At 61.4% G+C, this 18,247-nt stretch overlaps 1 protein-coding gene across 1 annotated transcript in view; it reads left to right on the top strand.

The window, feature by feature from the left end:
• Positions 1-18,247, top strand: part of XAB2 (XPA binding protein 2) — a 37,025-nt gene that overhangs the window by 5,507 nt on the left and 13,271 nt on the right. The window contains exons 4-11 of the mRNA XM_036405396.2: positions 2,214-2,411; positions 3,790-3,924; positions 5,513-5,677; positions 7,536-7,680; positions 10,681-10,832; positions 13,333-13,452; positions 15,119-15,250; positions 16,708-16,839. Of these exons, the coding sequence (XP_036261289.2) occupies positions 2,214-2,411; positions 3,790-3,924; positions 5,513-5,677; positions 7,536-7,680; positions 10,681-10,832; positions 13,333-13,452; positions 15,119-15,250; positions 16,708-16,839 (1,179 nt within the window). The remainder of the gene's footprint in view (positions 1-2,213; positions 2,412-3,789; positions 3,925-5,512; positions 5,678-7,535; positions 7,681-10,680; positions 10,833-13,332; positions 13,453-15,118; positions 15,251-16,707; positions 16,840-18,247) is intronic.

The raw sequence follows: 18,247 nt of genomic DNA, 5'->3' as shown, positions 1-18,247 counted from the left end.
GACACCTGAGACACCTGTGGGGACATGGGACACCCGGGGACGTGGGGACACCTGGGGACATGGGGGGATATGGGGCAATATCTGGGACACCTGGGGGACACCTGGGGACATGGGGGCATCTGGGGGGACACTGGCGTGCAGGGAGGGACATGGGGACATGGCATGGGGACACAGAGGGGACATGGGGGACACGAGTGGGACACGGGGGACGTGAGTGGGACATGGGGCAGGGAGAGGATGGGGACACAGGGGACATGGGGACATGAGTGGGACATAGGGACACGGGGCAGAGAGGTGACAGGGACACAGAGGGGACATGGGATACAGGTGATGGGGACACAGGAGACGTGGGGACACGAGTGGGACGTGGGGACATGAGACACAGGCAATGGGGACACAGGACGTGGACGTGAGTGGGACATGGGGACACGGGCCAGGGAGGTGATGAGGACAGAGAGGGGACACGGGGACACAAGTGGGATATGGGGACACGGGCCAGGGAGGTGACAGGGACATAGAGGGGACACGGGGACAGGAGTGGGACATGGGACACAGGTGATGGGGACAAAGGGGACGTGGGGACGTGAGTGGGACATGGGGACATGGGACACAGGCAGTGGGGACACAGAGGGGATGTGGGGACACGAGTGGGACACGGGGCAGGGAGGTGACAGCGACGTAGAGGGGCCATGGCGACATGGGGACATGGGGACATGGCACGCCGCTGATGGGCACACAGAGGGGACACGGGGACACGAGGGGGACACGGAGGCGACAAGCATGGGGGGGACACAGGGGACATGAGGAGCAGCGGTGACACGGGACATGGGGGACACGGGAGGCACAGGTGACAGAGGGTTAGGGGACATGGGGCACAGGGGACACAAGGGGCACAGGGGACACGAGGGGCAGGGGTGACACAGGGTTAGGGGACATGGGGCACAGGGGACATGGGGACACAGGGAGGACACTGCCACCCTGGGGTGGCTCCAGCCTGTCCAGCAGATCACAGCTGAGCAGGGCGGGGTCACTGCCATCCACTGTGTCCCCAGTGTCCCCATGTCCCCAGTGTGTCCCCATGTCCCCCATGCTCCAGTGTCCCCAATGACCCCAGTGTCCCCCAGTATCCCCAGTGTCCCCAATATCCGCAATGTCCCCCGTGTCCTCATGTCATGATGTCCCCTGTGTCCCCAGACGCCGTGGATCTGGCTGGATTACTGCCAGTTCCTGTCCCCAGTGTCCCCAATGTCTGTGACGTCCCCATTAATGTCCCTGATGTCCCCATTAATGTCCCCAATGATGTCCCCAGTGTCCCCTGTCCCCAGATGCCGCGGATCTGGCTGGATTACTGCCACTTCCTAGCCGAGCAGGGCTGGGTCACTGTGTCTCCAATGTCCCCAATGTCCCCAATGTCCCCAATGTCCCCGTTAATGTCCCCATTGGTGTCCCCTGTGTCCCCAATGTCCCCAATGTCCCCGTTAATGTCCCCATTGGTGTCCCATGTCCCCAGGTGCCGCGGGTCTGGCTGGATTACTGCCAGTTCCTGGCCGAGCAGGGCCGGGTCACTGTGTCCCCAATGTCCCCAATGATGTCCCCAATGATGTCCCCAATGTCCCCAATGTCCCCGTTAATGTCCCCATTGGTGTCCCCTGTGTCCCCAATGTCCCCAATGTCCCCAATGATGTCCCCATTGGTGTCCCCTGTGTCCCCAATGTCCCCAATGATGTCCCCAATGGTGTCCCCTGTGTCCCCAGATGCCACGGATCTGGCTGGATTACTGCCAGTTCCTGGCCGAGCAGGGCCAGGTCACTGTGTCCCCAATGTCCCCAATGATGTCCCCAATGATGTCCCCAATGTCCCCTGTGTCCCCAGATGCCGCGGATCTGGCTGGATTACTGCCAGTTCCTGGCCGAGCAGGGCTGGGTCACTGTGTCCCCAATGTCCCCAATGTCCCCAATGTCCCCGTTAATGTCCCCATTGGTGTCCCCTGTCCCCAATGTCCCCGTTAATGTCCCCATTGGTGTCCCCTGTCCCCAGATGCCACGGATCTGGCTGGATTACTGCCAGTTCCTGGCCCCAGTGATGTCCCCAATGTCCCCGTTAATGTCCCCATTGGTGTCCCCGTTAATGTCCCCATTGGTGTCCCCATTAATGTCCCCAATGTCGTCCCCAATGATGTCCCCGATGTCCCCATTGGTGTCCCCTGTCCCCAGATGCCGCGGATCTGGCTGGATTACTGCCAGTTCCTGGCCGAGCAGGGCCGGGTCACTCGCACTCGCCGCACGTTTGACCGGGCGCTGCGGGCGCTGCCCATCACGCAGCACCGGCGCCTCTGGCCGCCCTACCTGAGCTTCGTGCGCCGCCACCCCCTGCCCGAGACCGCCGTGCGCGTCTTCAGGAGGTTCCTCAAGGTATGGCACACCTGGGGGCACCTGGGGGCACCTGGGCACTCACTGGGCACGCACACACACCTGGGCACACACACACACACACACACCCCCGCTGCCCGAGACCGCTGTGTGCGTCTTCAGGAGGTTCCTCAAGGTATGGGGCACCTGGGGGCACCTGGGCACACCTGGGCACTCACACACCTGGGCACACACCTGGGCATGCACACACACCTGGGCACACACCTGGGCACACACACACACACCCCCGCTGCCCGAGACCGCCGTGCGCGTCTTCAGGAGGTTCCTCAAGGTATGGCACACCTGGGGGCACCTGGGCACACCTGGGCACTCACACACACCTGGGCACACCTGGGCATGCACACACACCTGGGCACACACCTGGGCACACACCTGGGCACACACACACACCTGGGCACACCTGGGGGCACCTGGGCATGCACACACACCTGGGCACACACACACACACCCCCGCTGCCCAAGACCCCCATGCGCGTCTTCAAGAGGTTCCTCAAGGTACCTGGGCACACCTGGGCACACCTTGGGGGCACACCTGGGCACTCACCTGGTGCCACACCTGGGGACAGGCACACAAGTGGCAGTGTCCCCTTGGGGTGATGGTTGGACACCTGGGTGTGCAGGTGACACTGACAGGTTCAGGTGACACCCAGGTGACACTGAGGTGACACTGTTGTCCCCAGCTGTGTCCCGAGGAGGCGGAGCAGTACGGGGGGGCTTAGGTGACACAGGTGTGACACTCAGGTGACACTGTTGTCCCCATTGTCCCCAGCTGTGTCCCGAGGAGGCGGAGCAGTACGGGGGGCTCAGGTGGGTTCAGGTGACACAGGTGTGACACACAGGTGACACACAGGTGGCTTTGTCCCCAGCTGTGTCCCGAGGAGGCGGAGCAGTGCGGGGGGGCTCAGGTGACACAGGTGGGGTTCAGGTGACACAGGTGTGACACTCAGGTGACACAGGTGTCCCCATTGTCCCCAGCTGTGTCCCGAGGAGGCGGAGCAGTACGGGGGGGCTCAGGGGGGGTTCAGGTGACACAGGTGTGACACACAGGTGGCTTTGTCCCCAGCTGTGTCCCGAGGAGGCGGAGCAGTACGGGGGGGTTCAGGTGACACAGGTGTGACACACAGGTGACACACAGGTGGCTTTGTCCCCAGCTGTGTCCCGAGGAGGCGGAGCAGTACGGGGGGGTTCAGGTGACACAGGTGGGGTTCAGGTGACACAGGTGGGGCTCAGGTGACACAGGTGTGACACTCAGGTGTCCCCTTTGTCCCCAGCTGTGTCCCGAGGAGGCGGAGCAGTACGGGGGGGTTCAGGTGACACAGGTGTGACACTCAGGTGACACAGGTGTCCCCATTGTCCCCAGCTGTGTCCCGAGGAGGCGGAGCAGTACGTGTCCTACCTGCGCTCCGTGGGCCGCCTGGACGAGGCCGCGCAGGTCCTGGCCCGGCTGGTGAACGACGAGCGCTTCGTGTCCCGCCAGGGCAAATCCAACTACCAGGTGGGCACCGGGGGGCACCTGGGGGCACCTGGGCACACCTGGGAGCACCTGGGGGAGCACCTGGGCACACCTGGGGGGGCACCTGGGAGCACCTGGGGGGCACCTGGGCACAACTGGGGGGCACCTGGGAGCACCTGGGAGCACCTGGGGGGGCACCTGGGAGCACCTGGGGGGGCACCTGGGAGCATCTGGGGGCACCTGGGGGCACCTGGGCACAACTGGGGGGCACCTGGGAGCACCTGAAGGGCATGTGGGGACATCTGTGGGGCACCTGGGCACATCTAGGGGCACCTGGGAGCACCTGGGGGGGCACCTGGGGGTATTTGTGGGGGGCACCTGGGCACACCTGGGAGCAACTGGGGGGGCACCTCGGGGGGCCTCTGGAGGGGAACCTGGGAACACCTGGGGGCACCTGGGCACACCTGGGGGGGCACTTGGGCACACCTGGGGGCATCTGGGAGGGCACCTGGGAGCACCTGGGGGGGCACCTGGGGGCAATGGGGAGTACCTGGGGGTACCTGGGCACACCTGGGGGTACCTGGGGACAGGTGGGGGTACCTGGGGACAGGTGGGGGGGCACCTGGGGGACAGCCTGGGGTGGGCACATGGCACCTGGAGATACCTGGGGACAGCTGGGGGACACCTGTGGCAGGAGCTGTGTGAGCTGCTCTGCCAGCACCCCGGGCTGGGTTTGGGGTGGATTTGGGGCAGTTTTAGGGTGGATTTTTGGGGTTTTTAACCCCATTTTCTCTCAGTTATGGCAGGAGCTGTGTGAGCTGCTCTCCCAGCACCCCGGGCTGGGTTTGGGGTGGATTTAGGGTGGATTTTTGGGGCAGTTTTGGGGCAGTTTTAGGGCAGTTTTAGGGTTTCTAACCCCATTTTCTCTCAGCTCTGGCAGGAGCTGTGTGAGCTGCTCTCCCAGCACCCCGGGCTGGGTTTGGGGTGGATTTGGGGCAGTTTTAGGGTGGATTTGGGGTTTTTAACCCTGTTTTTCTCAGTTATGGCAGGAGCTGTGTGAGCTGCTGTCCCAGCACCCTGGGCTGGGTTTGGGGTGGATTTAGGGTGGATTTTTGGGGCAGTTTTGGGGCAGTTTTAGGGCAGTTTTAGGGTTTCTAACCCCATTTTTTCTCAGTTATGGCAGGAGCTGTGTGAGCTGCTCTCCCAGCACCCCGGGCTGGATTTGGGGTGGATTTGGGGCAGTTTTGGGGCAGTTTTGGGGTTTCTCACACCCTGTTTTTGTCAGTTCTGGCAGGAGCTGTGTGAGCTGCTCTCCCAGCACCCCGGGCTGGGTTTGGGGTGGATTTGGGGCAGTTTTAGGGTGGATTTAGGGTGGATTTTCGGGGTTTTTAACCCTGTTTTTGTCAGTTATGGCAGGAGCTGTGTGAGCTGCTCTCCCAGCACCCCGGGCTGGGTTTGGGGTGTATTTAGGGTGGATTTTTGGGGTTTCTCACACCCTGTTTTTGTCAGCTCTGGCAGGAGCTGTGTGAGCTGCTGTCCCAGCACCCCGGGCTGGGTTTGGGGTGGATTTGGGGCAGTTTTGGGGCAGTTTAGGGTGGATTTTTGGGGTTTTTAACCCTGTTTTTGTCAGCTCTGGCAGGAGCTGTGTGAGCTGCTCTCCCAGCACCCCGACCGCGTGCGCTCCCTGGACGCCGGGGGCATCATCCGGGGGGGCCTCACGCGCTTCACCGACCAGCGGGGCCGGCTCTGGGGGGCCCTGGCCGACTGCTACGTGCGCTGCGGGCACCTGGAGAAGGTGACGCACCTGGGGACACCGGGGGGGACAGCTGGGACAGACTGACAGCCATGGGACAGACTGACACACCTGGGGACACCGGGGGGGACAGCTGGGACAGAGTGACACACCTGGGACAGACTGACAGCCATGGGACAGACTGACACACCTGGGAGTGACTGACACACCTGGAGAAAGTGACACACCTGGGGACACCTGGGGGGACACCTGGGCAGAGTGACAGCCATGGGACAGACTGACACACCTGGGAGTGACTGACACACCTGGAGAAGGTGACGCACCTGGGGACACCGGGGGGGACACCTGGGGGGACACCTGGGACAGACTGACAGCCATGGGACAGACTGACACACCTGGGGACACCGGGGGGGACACCTGGGACAGACTGACACACCTGGGACAGACTGACACACCTGGAGAAGGTGACGCACCTGGGGACACCTGGGGGGACACCTGGGCAGAGTGACAGCCATGGGACAGACTGACACACCTGGGGAGGGGGACAGCTGGGACAGAGTGACACACCTGGGACAGACAGACTGACAGCCATGGGACAGACTGACACACCTGGGGACACCTGGGGGGACAGCTGGGACAGAGTGACACACCTGGGACAGACTGACACACCTGGAGAAAGTGACACGCCTGGACAGACTGACACACCTGGGGAGGGGGACAGCTGGACAGACTGACACACCTGGGAGAGACAGACACACCTGGGACACCTAGGGAGGGGGACAGCTGGGCAGAGAGACACACCTGGAGAAGGTGACACACCTGGGACAGACTGACACACCTGGAGAAGGTGACACACCTGGACAGACTGACACGCCTGGAGAAGGTGACACACCTGGACAGACTGACACACCTGTCCCCAGCTGCCATCCCAGTCCCTGTCCCCACTCAGGGCCATCCCTGTCCCATCCCCTGTCCCCAGTTCATCCCAGTCCATCCCAGTTCATCCCAGTCCATCCCAGCTCATCCCAGTTCATCCCAGCTCATCCCAGTCCCATCCCAGCTCATCCCAGTCCATCCCAGTTCATCCCAGTTCATCCCAGTTCACCCCAGTTCATCCCAGCTCATCCCAGTTCATCCCAGTTCATCCCAGTCCCATCCCAGTCCATCCCAGTCCCATCCCAGCTCATCCCAGTTCATCCCAGCTCATCCCATTCCATCCCAGCTCATCCTAGTCCATCCCAGTCCCATCCCAGTCCCATCCCAGTCCCATCCCAGTCCCATCCCAGCTCATCCCAGTTCATCCCAGTTCATCCCAGCTCATCCCAGTTCATCCCAGTTTACCCCGTTCCAGGCCCGGGATATCCATGACAAGGCCGTGCACACAGTAATGACCCCATTAACCCTTTAACCCCCGTTTTTATCCCATGCAGACAATGATGGCCCCATTAACCCTTTAACCCCCGTTTTTACCCCGTTCCAGGTCCGGGATGTGCACGAGGAGGCCGTGCAGACGGTGATGGCCCCATTAACCCTTTAACCCCCGTTTTTACCCCATTTTTACCCCATGCACACAGTAATGACCCCATTAACCCTTTAACCCCCGTTTTTATCCCCTGCAGACAATGATGGCCCCATTAACCATTTAACCCCCATTTTTACCCCGTTTTTATCCCATTTTTATCCCGTGCACGCAGTAATGACCCCATTAACCCTTTAACCCCCGTTTTTACGCCGTTCCAGGCCCGGGATGTGTACGAGGAGGCCGTGCAGACGGTGATGGCCCCATTAACCCTTTAACCCCCGTTTTGACCCCGTTCCAGGCCCGGGATGTGCACGAGGAGGCCGTGCAGATGGTGATGGCCCCATTAACCCTTTAACCCCCGTTTTGACCCCGTTCCAGGCCCGGGATGTGTACGAGGAGGCCGTGCAGACGGTGATGACGGTTCGGGATTTCACGCAGGTGTTCGACAGCTACGCCCGCTTCGAGGAGAGCGTGATCGCCGCGCTGCTGGACACGCAGGCACAGCTGGGCCAGGGCCAGGACGGTGAGAGGGACCCCAAAAATGGGGGAGAAACCCCAAAACGGGCAGGGGAACTCCAAAAATGGGCAGGAAAACAAAAAACGGGCAGGGAATCCCAAAAAATTGGCAGGGAATCCCAAAGCTGGGTGGAAACCCTAAAAACAGGCAGGCACAGCTGGGACAGGGCCAGGACGGTGAGAGGGACCCCAAAAACGGGGAAAAACCCCAGAAAACGGGGCAGGAGAACCCAAAAATGGGCAGGGAAACCAAAAACAGGCAGGGAAACCCAAAAACGGGCAGGGAACCCCAAAAATGGGTAGGCACAGCTGGGACAGGGCCAGGACGGTGAGAAACACCCCAAAAATGGGCAGGGAACCCCAGAAATGGGGGGAAACCCTAAAAACAGGCAGGCACAGCTGGGACAGGGCCAGGACATTGAGAGGGACCCCAAAACTGCAGGGAGGACCCCAAAAATGGGCAGAGAACCCCAAAACTGGGCAGGCACAGCTGGGACAGGGCCAGGACGGTGAGAAACACCCCAAAAATGGGGGAAAACCCCAAAAAACGGGGCAGGAGACCCCAAAAATGGGGAGGGGACACCAAAAACGGGCAGGGCAACCCAAAAACAGGCAGGGAACCCCAAAAATGGGCAGGCACAGCTGGGACAGGGCCAGGACGGTGAGAAACACCCCAAAAATGGGGGAAAACCTCAAAAAACGGGGCAGGAGACCCCAAAAATGGGCAGGGAACCCAAAAAATTGTCAGGGAATCCCAAAACTGGGTGGAAACCCTAAAAACAGGCAGGCACAGCTGGGACAGGGCCAGGACGGTGAGAGGGACCCCAAAAACGGGGAAAAACCCCAGAAAACGGGGCAGGGAACCCCAAAAATGGGCAGGGAAACCAAAAACAGGCAGGGAAACCCAAAAACGGGCAGGGAACCCCAAAAATGGGTAGGCACAGCTGGGACAGGGCCAGGACAGTGAGAAACACCCCAAAAATGGGCAGGGAACCCCAGAAATGGGGGGAAACCCTAAAAACAGGCAGGCACAGCTGGGACAGGGCCAGGACATTGAGAGGGACCCCAAAACTGCAGGGAGGACCCCAAAAATGGGCAGAGAACCCCAAAACTGGGCAGGCACAGCTGGGACAGGGCCAGGACGGTGAGAAACACCCCAAAAATGGGGGAAAACCCCAAAAAACGGGGCAGGAGACCCCAAAAATGGGGAGGGGACACCAAAAACGGGCAGGGCAACCCAAAAACAGGCAGGGAACCCCAAAAATGGGCAGGCACAGCTGGGACAGGGCCAGGACGGTGAGAAACACCCCAAAAATGGGGGAAAACCTCAAAAAACGGGGCAGGAGACCCCAAAAATGGGCAGGGAACCCAAAAAATTGTCAGGGAATCCCAAAACTGGGTGGAAACCCTAAAAACAGGCAGGCACAGCTGGGACAGGGCCAGGACATTGAGAGGGACCCCAAAACTGCAGGGAGGACCCCAAAAATGGGCAGGGGACCCCAAAAACGGCCAGGAGACCCCAAAAATGGGCAGGCACAGCTGGGCCAGGGCCAGGACGGTGAGAGGGACCCCAAAAACGGGGGAGAAACCCCAAAAACGAGCAGGGAACCCCAAAAATGGGCAGAGAACCCCAAAACTGGGCAGGCACAGCTGGGACAGGGCCAGGACGGTGAGAAACACCCCAAAAATGGTGGAGAAACCCCAAAACGGGCAGGGGAACTCCAAAAATGGGCAGGAAACCCTAAAAACGGGCAGGGAACCCCAAAAACGGGCAGGGGACCCCAAAAATGGGCAGGGGACCCCAAAAACGGGCAGGCACAGCTGGGCCAGGGCCAGGACGGTGAGAGGGACCCCAAAAATGGGGGAGAAACCCCAAAAAACGGGGCAGGGGACCCCAAAAGTGGGGGGGAAATCCCAAAAATGGGCAGGCACAGCTGGGACAGGGTCAGGACAGTGAGAAACACCCCAAAAATGGGGCAGAAACCCCAAAAATGGGGGGGAAACCCCAAAAACGGGCAGGGAACCCAGAGACAGGGGGCACCCCAAAGCTGGACGGGGAACCCCAAAACCAGGGAGGATCCCATAAACAGGCGTGGGACCCCAAAACCGGACAGGGCACCCCAAAACCGGGCAGGGCACCCCAAAACCGCGGGGTCACCCCTGTGCCCGGGGTGTTCCCATGTCCTCGTGTCCTCTGCGTCCCTTGTCACCCCTGTGTCCCCTGAGTGTGACCCCTGTGACCCTGCGTGTCCCTTGTCACCCCTGTGTCACCCTGTGTCACCGTGTGTCACCATGTGTGACCCTGTGTCACCCCTGTGTCACCCTGTGTCACCCTGTGTCACCGTGTGTCACCATGTGTGACCCTGTGTCACTCTGTGTCACCCTCTGTCACTCTGTGTCACCCTGTGTGACCCCTGTGACCCTCTGTCACCATGTGTCACCATGTGTGACCCCTGTGACCCTCTGTCACCATGTGTCACCATGTGTGACCATGTGTGACCCTGTGTCACCCCTGTGACCCTGCATGTCCCTTGTCACCCCTGTGTCACCCTGTGTCACCCTGTGTCACCATGTGTGACCCCTGTGACCCTGTGTCACTCTGTGTCACCATGTATCACTCTGTGTGACCCTCTGTCACCCCTGTGACCCTCTGTCACCCTGTGTGACCCCTGTGACCCTCTGTCACCATGTGTGACCCCTGTGACCCTGTGTCACCCTGTGTCACCCCTGTGACCCTCTGTCACCATGTGTGACCCCTGTGACCCTCTGTCACTGTGTCACCCTGTGTCACCTCTCTGACCCCGTATCCCCCCTGTCCCCGCAGAGGAGGTGGAGCTGGAGCTGCGCCTGGCCCGCTTCGAGCGGCTCTGCCCGCGCTGTCCCTGTGTCCCCATGTCCCCTGTGACCCCTGTGTGTCCCCTGTCACTCTATGACCCCTGTGTGACCCTGTGTGACCCTGTGTGACCCTGTGTGACCTGTGTCACCTCTCTGTCCCCTGTCCCCGCAGAGGAGGTGGAGCTGGAGCTGCGCCTGGCCCGCTTCGAGCGGCTGATGGCGCGGCGGCCGCTGCTGCTCAACAGCGTGCTGCTGCGCCAGAACCCCCACAACGTGCACGAGTGGCACAAGAGGGTGGCCCTGCACCAGGGACAGCCCGACAAGGTCAGGGGACACCGGGGGGACACCGGGGTGGGGACACCGGGGGTTACGGGGTGCGTGGTTTGGGGGGTCGGGTGCTGGCGTCGCGGTGATTGTGCTGCATCCTGGCTGTCGCTGTGTCCCCCCTGTCCCCTTGTGTCCCCCTGGGTCCCCAATGTCCCCAGTATTCCCCCATACCCAATGTTCCACCATGTCCCCATGCCTCCAATGTCCCCACTGTCCCCTGCTGTCCCCAATGTCCCCTGCTGTCCCCAATCTCTCCAATGTCCCCACTGTCCCTTGCTGTCCCCAAATCTCCTGCTGTCCTCTGGCTGTCCCCATTGTCCCCTGGCTGTCCCCATTGTCCCCAGCATCCCCGTCTCCCCCCATGTCCCCTGTGTCCCCAGTGTCCTCTGGCTGTCCCCTGGCTGTCCCCTGCTGTCCCCAATGTCCCCTGATGTCCCCACTGTCCCCTGCTGTCCCCAATGTCCCCTGCTGTCCCCAATGTCCCCATATCTCCTGCTGTCCTCTGGCTGTCCCCATTGTCCCCTGGCTGTCCCCACTGTCCCCTGGCTGTCCCCAGTGTCCCCCTGTCCATCCCACATCATCCAGACGTTCACAGAGGATCCCCAGCGCACCCTCTGACTGTCCCCAATGTCCCCTGGCTGTCCCCAATGTCCCCCTGTCCATCCCACATCATCCAGACGTTCACGGAGGATCCCCAGCATGCCCCCTGACTGTCCCCAATGTCCCCAATGTCCCCTGACTGTCCTCTGCTGTCCCCTGGCTATCCCCGGATGTCCCCTGGCTGTCCCCAATGTCCTTTGACTGTCCGTTTGTCCCCGTGCGCACCGTGGATCCCCAGTGTCCTCTGACTGTCCCCTGGCTGTCCCCAATGTCCCCAGTGTCCCCTGGCTGTCCCTGGCTGTCCCCAATGTCCCCTGATGTCCCCAATGTCCCCCTGTCCGTCCCAGATCATCCAGACGTTCACAGAGGCCGTGCGCACCATGGATCCCCAGCGCGTCCCCTGGCTGTCCCCCTGTCCCCCTGTCCCTGGCTGTCCCCAGTGTCCCCTGATGTCCCCAATGTCCCCCTGTCCATCCCAGATCATCCAGACGTTCACGGAGGCCGTACGCACCGTGGATCCCCAGTGCACCCCGGACTGTCCCCTGGCTGTCCCCCTGTCCCTTGACTGTCCCCTGGCTGTCCCCTGGCTGTCCCCCTGTCCCCTGCTATCCCCAATGTCCCCTGATGTCCCCTGACTGTCCCCTGGCTGTCCCCAGTGTCCCCTGATGTCCCCCTGTCCCTGGCTGTCCCCCTGTCCCCTGGCTGTCCCCCTGTCCCCTGCTGACTGTCCCCTGGCTGTCCCCTGGCTGTCCCCCTGTCCCCTGCTATCCCCAATGTCCCTTGACTGTCCCCTGGCTGTCCCCAGTGTCCCCAGTGTCCCCAGTGTCCCCTGACTGTCCGTTTGTCCCCCTGTCCGTCCCAGATCATCCAGACGTTCACGGAGGCCGTGCACACCGTGGATCCCCAGTGTCCCCTGGCTGTCCCCTGGCTGTCCCCAGTGTCCCCAGTGTCCCCTGACTGTCCCCAGTGTCCCCAGTGTCCCCTGGCTGTCCCTGGCTGTCCCCTGGCTGTCCCCAGTGTCCCCTGACTGTCCGTTTGTCCGTCCCAGATCATCCAGACGTTCACGGAGGCCGTGCGCACCGTGGATCCCCAGTGCACCCCCTGGCTGTCCCCCTGTCCCCCTGTCCCTGGCTGTCCCCAATGTCCCCTGGCTGTCCCCTGGCTGTCCCCTGGCTGTCCCCAGTGTCCCCAGTGTCCCCTGGCTGTCCCCAGTGTCCCCTGACTGTCCGTTTGTCCGTCCCAGATCATCCAGACATTCACGGAGGCCGTGCGCACCGTGGATCCCCAGCGCGTCCCCTGGCTGTCCCCACTGTCCCCTGGCTGTCCCCTGGCTGTCCCCAGTGTCCCCTGACTGTCCGTTTGTCCCCCTATCCATCCCAGATCATCCAGACGTTCACGGAGGCCGTGCGCACCGTGGATCCCCAGTGTCCTCTGACTGTCCCCCTGTCCCCCTGTCCCTGGCTGTCCCCAATGTCCCCAGTGTCCCCTGGCTGTCCCCAGTGTCCCCTGGCTGTCCCCTGGCTGTCCCCAGTGTCCCCTGACTGTCCGTTTGTCCGTCCCAGATCATCCAGACGTTCACGGAGGCCGTGCGCACCGTGGATCCCCAGTGTCCCCTGACTGTGCCCTGGCTGTCCCCTGGCTGTCCCTGGCTGTCCCCAGTGTCCCCTGATGTCCCCAATGTCCCCCTGTCCGTCCCAGATCATCCAGACGTTCACAGAGGCCGTGCGCACCGTGGATCCCCAGCACGTCCCCTGGCTGTCCCCACTGTCCCCTGGCTGTCCCCAGTGTCCCCTGGCTGTCCCCTGGCTGTCCCCACTGTCCCCAATGTCCCCTGGCTGTCCCCTGCTGTCCCCTGGCTGTCCCCAGTGTCCCCTGACTGTCCGTTTGTCCGTCCCAGATCATCCAGACGTTCACGGAGGCCGTGCGCACCGTGGATCCCCAGCGCGCCACCGGCCGCCCCCACGAGCTCTGGGTGGCCTTCGCGCGATTCTACGAGGACAACGGGCAGCTGGACGACGTGAGCAGGGGACCCCCCAAAACCCACCCGGGGGGCGCCCCAAAACCCTGCATGGGATCCCTGAACCCCGAGGGACACCCCCGGACCCACCTGGGACCCCCAAACCCTGAGGGAGACCCCCAAAACAGTCTGGGACATCTGAACCCTGAGGGACCCCCAAACCTGGGGGACACAAAAATCCTGGGGGACACCCCAAACCTGGGGGGGCCCTAAATCTGAGGGACACCCCAAACCTGGGGAACACCAAAATCCTGAGGGACACCCCCGGACCCACCTGGGACCCCCAAACCCTGAGGGACACCCCCAAAACAGTCTGGGACATCTGAACCCCAAGGGACCCCTAAACCTGGGGGACACCAAAATCCTGAGGGACATCCCCAAAATCTGCCTGGGACCCCCAAACCCTGAGGGACACCCCCAAAACAGTCTGGGACATCTGAACCCCGAGGGACCCCCAAACATGGGGGACACCAAAATCCTGAGGGACAACAAAATCCTGAGGGACATCCCCAAAATCTGCCTGGGACCCCCAAACCCTGAGGGACACCCCCAAAACATCCTGGGACCCCAAAATCCTGAGGGACACCAAATCCTGAGGGACACCCCCAGACCCACTTGGGACCCCCAAATCCTGTAGGACACCCCCAAAACAGTCTGGGACATCTGAACCCTGAGGGACACCCCAAACCTGGGGGACACCCCAAACCTGGGGGACCCCAAAATCCTGGGGGACACCAAAATCCTGAGGGACATCCCCAAAATCTGCCTGGGACCCCCAAACCCTGAGGGACGCCCCTAAAACAGTCTGGGACATCTGAACCCTGAGGGACCCCCAAACCTGAGGGACACCCCAAACCTGGGGGGGCCCTAAATCTGAGGGACACCCCAAACCTGGGGGACACCAAAATCCTGAGGGACATCCCCAAAATCTGCCTGGGACCCCCACATCCTGAGGGACACCCCAAAACATCCTGGGACCCCCAAAATCCTGAGGGACACCAAATCCTGAGGGACACCCCCAGACCCACCTGGGACCCCCAAATCCTGTGGGACACCCCCAAAACAGTCTGGGACATCTGAACCCCGAGGGACACCCAAACCTGGGGGACCCCTGAACCCGAGGGACCCCTAAACCTGAGGGACCCAAAAATCCTGAGGGACCCCTAAACCTGAGGGACACCCCCAGACCCACTTGGGACCCCCAGACCTGTCTGTTTCCCCCAGGCCTGCCCCCTCCTGTGCCCCCATGTCCACAGTGTCCCCAGGCCAGCTCCATCCTGTCCCTGTCCCAGTGTCCCCAGTGATGTCCCCAATGTCCCCAGTGGTGTCCCCAGGCCAGGTCCATCCTGTCCCCAGTGATGTCCCCAATGATGTCCCCACTGTCCCCAGGCCAGGTCCATCCTGTCCCAGTGTCCCCAGTGTCCCAATGGTGTCCCCAATGTCCCCACTGTCCCCAGGCCAGGTCCATCCTGTCCCGGGCCACCCGGGTGCGGTTCCTGTCCCTGTCCCAGTGTCCCCAATGTCCCCAATGGTGTCCCCAATGTCCCCAATGGTGTCCCCAGGCCAGGTCCATCCTGTCCCGGGCCACCCGGGTGCGGTTCCTGTCCCTGTCCCAGTGTCCCCGGTGTCCCAATGGTGTCCCCAATGTCCCCAATGGTGTCCCCAGGCCAGGTCCATCCTGTCCCGGGCCACCCGGGTGCGGTTCCGCCGTGTCGAGGACCTCGCCGCCGTCTGGTGCGAGTTTGGGGAGCTGGAGCTGCGCCACCAGCGCCACCAGGAGGCGCTCGCCGTGCTGAGGGTGAGGGCACCCCGGAAACGGGGCACCCCGAAAATGGGGGGACCCTGAAAATGGGGAATCCAAAAACAGGGCACCCCAAAAATGGGGGGACCCAAAAACAGGGCACCCCGAAAATGGGGGCACTCCAAAAACGGGGCACCACAAAAATGGGGGGACCCTGAAAATGGGGAATCCCAAAACAGGGCACCCCAAAAATGGGGGGACCCAAAAACAGGGTACCCCGAAAATGGGGGGACCCCAAAAACGGGGCACCACAAAAATGGGGGGACCCCAAAAACGGGGAACCCCGAAAATGGGGGGAGCCTGAAAATGGGGAATCCAAAAACAGGGCACCCCGAAAATGGGGGGACCCAAAAACAGGGCACCCCGAAAATGGGGGCACTCCAAAAACGGGGCACCACAAAAATGGGGGGACCCCAAAAATGGGGAACCCCGAAAATGGGGGGACCCGAAAATGGGGACCCCAAAAACAGGGCACCCCGAAAATGGGGAACCCTGAAAATGGGAGGGCATCCCGAAAATGGGGGGACCCCAAAAACAGGGCACCCCAAAAAGGGGGAACCCTAAAAATGGGGGGACCCCAAAAACAGGGCATCCCGAAAATGGGGAATCCAAAAACAGGGCACCCCAAAAACAGGGCACCCCGAAAATGGGGGCACCCCAAAAACAGGACAACCCCAAAAATTTGGAACCCTGAAAATGGAGAATCCAAAAACAGGACACCCCAAAAATGGGGAACCCGAAAAATGGGGAAGCCAAAAAAAAGGTCACCCCAAAAATGAGGCACCCAGAAAATAAGGACCCCAAAAACAGGGCACCCCAAAAACAGGGCACCCCAAAAATGGGGGGACCCCAAAAATAGGGCACTCCGTTTTCCCCGTTTTCCCCATTTTCCCTTTTTTCCCACATTTCCCCATTTCCCCCCATTTTCCCTGTTTTCCCCCCCATTTTCCCATTCCCCCATTTCCCCCCCATTTTCACAATTTTCCCCATTTTCTCCACTTTCCCCCATTCCCCCATTTTTCCCTATCTTCACAATTTCCCCCATTTCCCCCATTTTCATAATTTCCCCCGTTTTTCCCCATTTTCCCCCCTTTTTCCCCTTCCTCCCCCTTTTTCCCTGTTTTTTTCCCTCATTTTTCCCCCTTTCCCCCCATTTTTCCCCATTTTTCCCATTTCCCCCTTTTTCCCCTTTTTTCATCAATTTTTCCCCATTTCCCCCCCTTTTTCCCTATTTTTTCTTCTGTTTTTTTTCCCTTTTTTCTCCTTTTTCCCCGTTTTCCCTCCATTTTCCCCCCTTTTTCCCCCTTGTTTTTTCCCATTTTCTCCCTTTTTCCCCCCCTTTTCCCCTATTTTTTCCTCTGTTTTTTCCCCCTTTTTCCTCAGTTTTTCCCCGTTTCCCCCCCCATTTCCCCTTTTCCCCCCATTTTCACCATTTTCCCCCGTTTTTCCCCCAGAAAGCCACGGCTCTCCCCTCCCGCCGGGCCGAGTACTTCGACAGCTCGGAGCCCGTGCAGAACCGGCTCTACAAGAACCTGAGGGTGTGGGCGATGCTGGCAGACCTGGAGGAGAGCCTGGGCACCTTCCAGGTGGGCACACACCTGGGCACACACCTGGGCACACACCTGGGCACACACCTGGGGACATGGGGACACACCTGGGCACACACCTGGGGATGTTGGGATGGGTGTGGGCAATGCTGGCAGACCTGGAGGAGAGCCTGGGCACCTTCCAGGTGGGCACACACCTGGGCACACACCTGGGGACACACCTGGGGACATGGGGACACACCTGGGCACACACCTGGGGACACACCTGGGCACACACCTGGGGACACACCTGGGGACATGGGGACACACCTGGGCACACACCTGGGGACACACCTGGGGACACACCTGGAGACACGGGGATATACCTGAGTACAGCTGGGGATGGGTGTGGGCCATGCTGGCAGACCTGGAGGAGAGCCTGGGCACCTTCCAGGTGGGCACCTGGGCACACCTGGGCACCTGGGGACAGCTGGGGCCATGGGGACACACCTGGAGACACACCTGGGGACATGGGGATATACCTGGGAACACACCTGGGCACACACCTGGGCACACCTGGGGACATGGGGACACACCTGGGCACACACCTGGGGATGTTGGGATGGGTGTGGGCCATGCTGGCAGACCTGGAGGAGAACATGGGCACCTTCCAGGTGGGCACCTGGGCACACCTGGGGACATGGGCACACACCTGGGAACATGGGCACACACCTGGGCACCCTGGGGACAGCTGGGGCCATGGGGACACACCTGAGGGCACCTGGGTACATCAGCGTGGGCATAGGGGACACCTGGGCACACCTGGGAGACACCTCTGTGAATGTGTGGGACACCTGGGGACCCTGGGGGGACACCTGGGGGACACCTTGGGGCGTCGGGGTGGGCATTGGGCACACCTGGGGGGTGGGGCTGGTGTGGGGACATCGTGCAGGGCGTGGCTGTGACCTTGCTGTCCCCTCTGTCCCTGTCCCTGTGTCCCTGTGTCCCTCTCTCTGTCCCCTCTGTCCCCATGTCCCTGCGTATCATTGTCCCTGTCCTCCTGTCCCCATGTCCCTGCGTCCTCCTGTCCCCGTGTCCCTGTATCCCCATGTCTCCTCTGTCTCTGTCCCTGTGTCCCCATGTCCCTCTGTCCCCATGTCCTGTGTCCCCCGTTCCTGTCCCCATGTCCCTGTCCCCTGGTGTCCCCATGTCCCCCTGGTGTCCCTCTGTCCCCATGTCCCCCTGGTGTCCCGGTCCTGTCCCCATCCTTGTCCCTGTCCCCATCCCTGTCCCCCATATCCTCCTGCTGTCCCCTGGTGTCCTCCTGGTGTCCTCCTGGTGTCCCTGTCTTGTCCCCATCCCTGTCGTGTCCCCATCCTTGTCCCTGTCCCTGTCCCCTGCTGTCCCCTGGTGTCCCTGTCCATATCCCCTGCTGTCCCTGTCCCCTGCTGTCCCTGTCCGTGTCCCC

The sequence above is a fragment of the Molothrus ater genome, chromosome 37 (assembly GCF_012460135.2).
Source record: "Molothrus ater isolate BHLD 08-10-18 breed brown headed cowbird chromosome 37, BPBGC_Mater_1.1, whole genome shotgun sequence".
NCBI classification, from domain to species: Eukaryota; Metazoa; Chordata; class Aves; order Passeriformes; family Icteridae; genus Molothrus; species Molothrus ater.
The sequence above is the reverse complement of the archived record's forward strand: the minus strand, read 5'-3'. Positions and strand labels throughout refer to the sequence as shown.